The sequence below is a fragment of the Tachyglossus aculeatus genome, chromosome 1 (assembly GCF_015852505.1).
Source record: "Tachyglossus aculeatus isolate mTacAcu1 chromosome 1, mTacAcu1.pri, whole genome shotgun sequence".
In the NCBI taxonomy this organism is placed as follows: Eukaryota; Metazoa; Chordata; class Mammalia; order Monotremata; family Tachyglossidae; genus Tachyglossus; species Tachyglossus aculeatus.
In genome coordinates this window covers 33,579,512-33,587,130 of record NC_052066.1, presented here as the reverse complement: position 1 = coordinate 33,587,130, position 7,619 = coordinate 33,579,512, and the positions used below count along the sequence as shown (strand labels likewise).

The 7,619-nt window shown below is 43.6% G+C and overlaps 1 protein-coding gene across 1 annotated transcript in view; it reads right to left on the bottom strand.

Annotated features, from left to right (window-relative positions):
• LOC119926556 (transient receptor potential cation channel subfamily V member 5-like) overlaps positions 1–7,619 on the bottom strand; it is a 48,346-nt gene that overhangs the window by 854 nt on the left and 39,873 nt on the right. The window contains exon 7 of the mRNA XM_038744627.1: positions 79–282. Within this exon, the coding sequence (XP_038600555.1) occupies positions 79–282 (204 nt within the window). The remainder of the gene's footprint in view (positions 1–78; positions 283–7,619) is intronic.

Below are 7,619 nucleotides of genomic sequence, written 5' to 3'. Positions count from 1 at the left end.
AGCTTGCACCAACCCAGGCAGGAAGACACGTGGCTTTGGAAGATCTTACATGTAAAATGGAAAACAAAAAGGACTCACATTGATCTTTTTCATGATCTTGATGGTTGCATTTTCACTGTTCTTGATAGCCGGGTTAATGGGCCGATAAACACAACACGCTGTAAAAATGAGTGTGTACACAACCGACAGAACGGTCCACAGGAGGAAGTACTTGTGACCAAATCTTGTCCACTTGTGGTGCAGGAGTTCCTTTAACGGAGTCAATTCTAAAAGATGGAGGGCCTTTGGGCACGGAGAGAGGGAGTGAAGAGGGTTGGAAGGGAGGCAGTGAAAACCAATTTCACTAATTGTATTGCAGGAATAACGATGACTAAGTATCAATTTAATCTGTAATTGTTCCCGTGGGGGCAGTATGATCTGATATGCAGAAGTTAAAGGAGGTAGTTAACTTTTTATTTGTAATTTCTTCAGGAGTGATTTTAAACTGCTTCCCCCAAACTGCCAGGTGCTACACATTGATGGCAAGTCTAAAGAAAACTGAAGAGATGTATCAGCTTCACTGGGGTAGAAATAAGATAGTTTACCAATCGATAATATTTATTGAGTGCTTACTATGTGCAGATCACTGTACTAAATGCTTGGGAGAGTATATAAAAGTTGGTAGACACACCGGACAAAATCGGTGACCCACAAGGGGCTCACGGGCTAAGGGAGACAGAGAACAGGTATTTTAATTCCCATTTTACAGATGAGGAAACTGAGGCACAGAGCAGTTAATGACTTACCCAAGGTCACATATTAGGCAAGAGCAGAGTTTGGATTAGATCGCCAGTTCTCTAATTCTCAGGTCCATGCTCTTTCCACTATGCCAGGCTGTACAAATTACTTTCCGATGCCTCTTCCCTCACCCGCTTAGTTTTCCTATTTACTTCTAGTGGGAAAAGAGGGGCAAATTGTGGTAACTAAAGAGTGCCAGATCAGAAATGAATTGGAGGTGTCCCATGTCTCCTCCAGGGGCAGGGGCAGTGGCAGGCCTGGTTTCCAGGAGCCATCCCGTAGACATAGCACATCACTTAAATGGGATGCTAGACCCGCTTAAGTCTGAGCTCAGAAATAATTGGGCCTAAACTAGCCCAGGACTGAGTCAGACCAAATCAAATAGGGCCAGGCGCCAGAATCTGGCCCATGTGGCGCTCCAACCTCTCTGTTACAATGCACAAGTGGACTGTTGGTTTGGAACCTGGGGGTCTTGATCATACACGGCGTGGGGATCATCCCCTGTATCTTCCCTCACCTACTCTCCACTTCCTGCTCTGGTTCCTCATACTCCAAGCCCTCATTTCAGTCTTCTTCCCTCAAGCCCTTGGTGAACTCATTTGCTCCCATGGCTTCCATTATCATCTCTACGCTGATGACACCCAAATCTACATCTCTCCCCCTTTTAGACTGTGAGCCCACTGTTGGGTAGGGACTGTCTCTATATGTTACCAATTTGTACTACCCAAGCGCTGCACATAGTAAGCGCTCAATAAATATGATTGATGATGATGATTGCTGCCCCTGCTCTCTCTACCTCTCACCAGGCTCGTATCTCCTCCAGCCTTCAGGACATCTCCATCTGGATGTCTGCCCATCATCTAAAACTCCATATGTCCAAGACTGAGCTCCTTATCTTCCAAACCAAACCCTGTCCTCTCCCTGACTTTCCCATCGTTGTAGATGGCACTACCTTCCTTCCTGTCTCACAAACCTGCAACCTGGAGAAGCAGCGTGGCTCAGTGGAAAGAGCACGGGCTTTGGAGTCAGAGGTCACGGGTTCAAATCCCGGCTCCGCCAATTGTCAGCTGTGTGACTTTGGGCAAGTCACTTAACTTCTCTGTGCCCCAGTTACCTCATCTGTAAAATGGGGATTAAGACTGTGAGCCCCCCGTGGGACAACCTGATCACTTTGTAACCTCCCCAGCACTTAGAACAGTGCTTTGCACATAGTAAGCGCTTAATAAATGCCATTATTATTATTATTATTATTATTATTATTATTATTATTATTATTATCCTTGACTCTGTTCTCTCATTCACTGTACACATCCTATCCCGACTGGATTACTGCATCAGCCTCCTCTCTGATCTCCCATCCTCCTGTCTCTCCCCACTTCAGTCTATACTTCAATCTGCTGCCCGGATTTTCTTTGTACAGAAACGCTCTGGGCATGTCACTCCCCTCCTCAAAAATCTCCAGTGGTTGCCTGTCAACCTACAAATCAAGCAAAAACTCCTCACTCTTGGCTTTAAGGTTGTCCATCACCTCACCCCCTCCTACCTCAACTCCCTTCTCTCCTTCTCCAGCACAGCCCTCACCCTCCACTCCTCTGCTACTGCTAACCTCCTCACTGTGCCTCATTCTCCCCTGTCCCGCTGTCGACCCCCAGCCCACATCCTTCCCTTGGCCTGGAATGCCCTCCCTTCCCATATCCACCAAGCTAGCTCTCTTCCTCCCTTCAAAGCCCTACTGAGAGCTCACCTCCTCCAGGAGGCCTTCCCAGACTGAGCCTCGTTTTTCCTCTCCTCCTCCCCATCGCCCCCCCGCCCTACCTCCTTCCCCTCCCCACAGCACTTGTATATATTTGTACATATTTATTACCCTATTTATTTTACTTGTACATATTTACTACTCTATTTTACTAATGATGTGCATATAGCTATAATTCTATTTATTCTCACGGTTTTGACACCTGTCTACATGTTTTGTTTTGTTGTCTGTCTCCCACTTCTAGACTATGAGCCTGTTGTTGGGTAGGGACCGTCTCCATACGTTGCCAACTTGTACTTCCCAAGAGCTTAGTACAGTGCTCTGCATACAGTAAGCGCTCAATAAATACAACTGAATCCACCAAACTAGCTCTCTTCCTCCCTTCAAAGCCCTACTGAGAGCTCACCTCCTCCAGGAGGCCTTCCAAGACTGGGCCCCTCCTTTTTCCTCTCCTCCTTCTCCTCTCCTCCCCATCGCACCCCCTCCCTCCCTCTGCCCTACCCCCTTCCCCTTCCCACAACACATGTATGTATTTGAACATATTTATTACTCTATTTTTTATTTGTACATATTTATTACTCTATCTTATCAGTGATGTACATATAGCTATAATTCTATTTATTCTGATGGTATTGACACCTGTCTACTTGTTTTGTTGTCTGTCTCCCCCTTCTAGACTGTGAGCCTGTTATTGGGTAGGGACCCTCTCTATATGTTGCCGATTTGTATTCCCAAGCTCTTAGTACAGTGCTTTGCACGTAGTAAGCGCTCAGTAAGTACGATTGAATGAATGAATCCAGAGATCCCAGGAAATGCAACGATCCTGTCTCCAGAGCTCCAGTTTCCACTGAAACTTGAAACAAGGCTGACACCACATGGGTCACTGTGAGGGCTTGTAAGTCAGTAACCCAGGAAGCCACCAGTAAATATTCTACCTCCTAGTGGGAAATATAACCCTGGAATTTGGCAAAAAAAAGACAAATATTCTCCAAGGAGAAAGCTCTGGAAATAGGCCAAGTAACTGCTGCAGCGCTCTGACTCCTTGAGGGTACTAGTTAACTGAATTTATTTTCTGTTGCTTCACTTACTGAGCCACACAGCCTCCTCCCTTCAACAAAAAGGAAGACCTTTAACCCCCACTTTCCCAGATTTCTCTAACCTAAACTTTAATACCATAAGCCACAAAAATGCTGTAATTACCTCACTGGAAAAATTTTTCAATGACTAATGGGCTAGTCTGACAAAGATGCCCTAATTTTAGTAGAAGATAAATGTGGCCTTTTCTAACTTTGCTTCTTTTTTTCCTCTCTAGTATATCAGCATTGCAGCGAGTCTAACCTAAGCTCATAAGACTTATATATCACCTACTTTTCACTCAGCTCACAGTGATAGTGAAGATGAAAGACTGACACATGTACAAAGCATTGCTATAATCATTTGTTCTTCAAATAGGCCTTTGATTTTCAAATAACTGTTCAACTAAAATGATCTGCTATCAATTCAGAGAAGGGAACATGCACTTTAGTACCATTAATTTACCTTCAAACTATTTTTGAAAATGAGGAAGCATAAAAAAATAGCCATAGTGAATGGAAAACTAAGTAAAACTCGTTTTCCAAGCAAGACCTAAATACGAGCTGAGCATCAGTGCAGTGACATGACAATTATTTCTTCCCTACATTTGAGTCTGTAGTGACTGTAGATAACTCTGACTTCTTATAGCTGTCTAAATTAACACCTCGTGAGGATCAAAAATGGTTCTGAAATTGCAAAATCAGAGCAACTCCACATTTTTAACTGAGGAAATGATTATGGCTTTTTTCCCAAAGAACAGACAAAAAAATGATTCCACTGCTTGGAAAGTGGAAATAACAGCTTTTCACTCCCCAACATTCCCTTCAGCTTGTAATCAACTTGGTTTAAGTAGATTTGGGTTGAGTCACTGTTTGTGCTAAACCAACTTTGACTGCAAAAGCTTTTGGATTTGTCATCGCCCTATTGAAATACAGTTAAAAATATGAACGCTGCAGTGGACAAGGAATGGTGTTTGCCAGGGGAAAAATCATCCCATTCTGGGCATGCCATCCAGAATTTTATTTCCTCTTCCAAAAGAGGCAAAAGATTAGCAAGGAAGAGCAGCTGAAATGAAACGACACTAAGTGGTAGAATAGAGATTGATTCATTCATTCTCATTCATTTGAGGTTTCACCGTTACTGCCAATTTCCTGCTTATTTCCTTTTCTATAAACAGGTCCAGTTCCAGCTCCTTATCTTCCCACCCAAACCCTGCCCTCCCCATGACTTTCCCATCCCTATAGACAGCACCAACCATCCTTCCTGTCTCACAAGTCGTAACCTTGGCATTATACTTGACTCCTCTCTTTCAACCCACATATTCAATCCATCACTAAATTCTGTCGGTTCCACCTTCATAACATTGCTAAAATCTGCTCTGTCCTTTCCATCCAAAATGTTGCCAAATCAATACAATCACGTATCTTATCCCACCTTGATTTCTGTATCAGGCTCCTTGCTTGACCTCTTAGCTTCCTGCCTCTCCCCACCCCAGTCCCAACTTCACTCTGCTGTCCAGATCATTTTTCTACAAAAATGTTCAGGATATGTTTCTCCACTCCTCATGAAACTCCAGTGGTTGCCCTTCCACCTCCACATCAAACAAAAACTTCCATGACTAAACCTTCCTTTCCTCTTCTCCCACTCCCGTCTGCGTTACTCTGACTATGCTCCCTTTATTCATCCCTGCTGCAAGCCCCACAGCACGCATATATCTTCAATTTATTTGTTTATATTAATGTCTGTCTCCCCCTCTAGATTGCAAGCTTATTGTGGGCAAGGAATGTATCTGTTTATTGTTATGCTGTACTCTCCCAAGTGCTTAGTACAGTGCTCTGCACACAGTAAAGGGCTCAATAAATATGACTGAATGAACAAAAGAATGAATGAATAAAAAATACCTATGTTACTAGTGCTGAGTTTTTAAATTTTTTTCTCTTCTGCATTAATTCTTTATCGTGCATTGTTTTACATGGCTTGTGGGGTTTTACTCTGTGTCTGAATTTTGTGAAGTATATTAAAGCTGTTCAGTAAATGCTAAATTGGAATTACGTGAATGCTCAGCTACAAAATCCAGAGCTATCTATAAAATTTCATTCCCTCTGCCAAACTACCATTTTGATTCCTTTAAATAAATCTATCTGTCCAATCACCTTTTGCCAAATGCTGGCAGTCTATAAAAATAAGGCCTATTACTTGGATTTCCAGGAGGATTTCTGCATGAATCGTGGATGATGAATGCTCCTTGTTTACAGACTGAATTTTGGGTTTATGCAGACTCCTGAACTGAACTAGATTCAATAGCCTGAAAAACCTCAGCTTTCCATTTGCAAAATATAAAGGATATTGTGGCTATAATAACCACCCTGATTAGAGATGGGAATTCAATTAGAAGGTGAGAGAGAGTTAGGAACAAGGGTATATTCATGGAGTTTTTAACCAATATCACGGAAAATACATTCCTGAACTTGAATCGATCATGATAAGAATTGCTTTATGACTTGCTAGTCAACCCTTGTGAAAACCAAGATAAAATTCAATTTTCCTAAACCAGTAATGGCCCGCCTTCCTATCTCATTAAAAACCGTTGTTGAATGGATGGTGACCACAGTGCTATATGTAAATAATTATCATTGGATACGTTTTAGCGAAGACAAGACTGGGGAAGCAGCATGGCTTGGTGGATAGAGCATGGGCCTCGGAGTCAGCAGGACCTGGGTTCCAATTCCAGCTTCGCTATGTGTCTGCTATGTGACCTTGGGCAAGTCACATAACTTCTCCGGACCTCAGTTACCTCATATATGAAGCGGGAATAAACACTGTGAGCCCTGTGTGGGACAGGGACTGGTTAGATTGCATCTACCCCAGCACTTAGCACATAGCCTAGTACATAGTAAGCGCTTTACAAATACCATATGAAAAAAGACTACCGGGATTTTCAGCCTACAGCGAAGATGGAATTAGGATGGTGAGGATGAAGAAGATGATGGTGATGGCGTCTCCCATCAAGAACGATGGATGCCCGGTGGCCCTGAGATTTTAAGTCCAGGAAGTTGAGCAAGGGTTTACCAGATAGCCCTGGGGCTTTCTCACCAATCATGGGGTGAGGAGTAGAGCTGATTAAATGTAGGCAGAGCTGATTAAGTGCCTTAAAGCCTTAAAATACCTTAAAGGAATTTCTGTTTGATGTGAACTTTGGCTAGGCAGCCATTAGGAGTTTTTGAGGACTGAGGAGACATGGACTAAGTGGTATTTAGAAAAATGATCTGAACAGCAGAGTGAAGTATAGACTGGAAAGGGCAGGTAGGACAGTGAGGAGGCTGATTCAGTAGTCAAGGTAGATTATGATAAGTGCTGGAATCAGTGTGGTGGCAGTTTGGATATGGCGTGGTGGTTAGAGCACAGGCCTTGCAGTCAGAGGGTCATGAGTTCCGGTCCCGGTTCCACCACTTGTCTGCTGTGTGACCCTGGGCAAGTCACCTCACTTCCATGCCTCAGTTACCTCACCTGTCTACATATTTTGTTTTGTTGTCTGTCTCCCCCTTCTAGAAGGTGAGCCCGTTGTTGGGTAGGGACCATCTCTATATGTTGCCGACTTGTAATTCCCAAGTGCTTAGTACAGTTCTCTGCACACAGTAAGCGCTCAATAAATACAATTGAATGAATGAATGAATGCAAGGATTTTTAACCTACAGGACCCTTAGTGACTGCAATGTAGTGCTGAAATAACTCCAAAACCCAACAGGTGGCTGATTGCCTTGGCTGCTGCAGTTTTTAGTACCCTTGTTGGCCACCTAGCTTTCAGAATTTCCCTCGGGCCTGTCCACCTCACAGACTACCCTATGGGTCAATGGTCGGAACAGTGCTCTGCACACAGTAAGCGCTTAATAAATACGATTGTATGAAGTTCACTACTGATGACGTAGCCTTATCAAGCCTTCCACTGTTTTCAGAACTGGGGCCACTTTCCACTGGGCCTAAAGCAGGACTGGATTTAGACATTTGGCTGCCACGA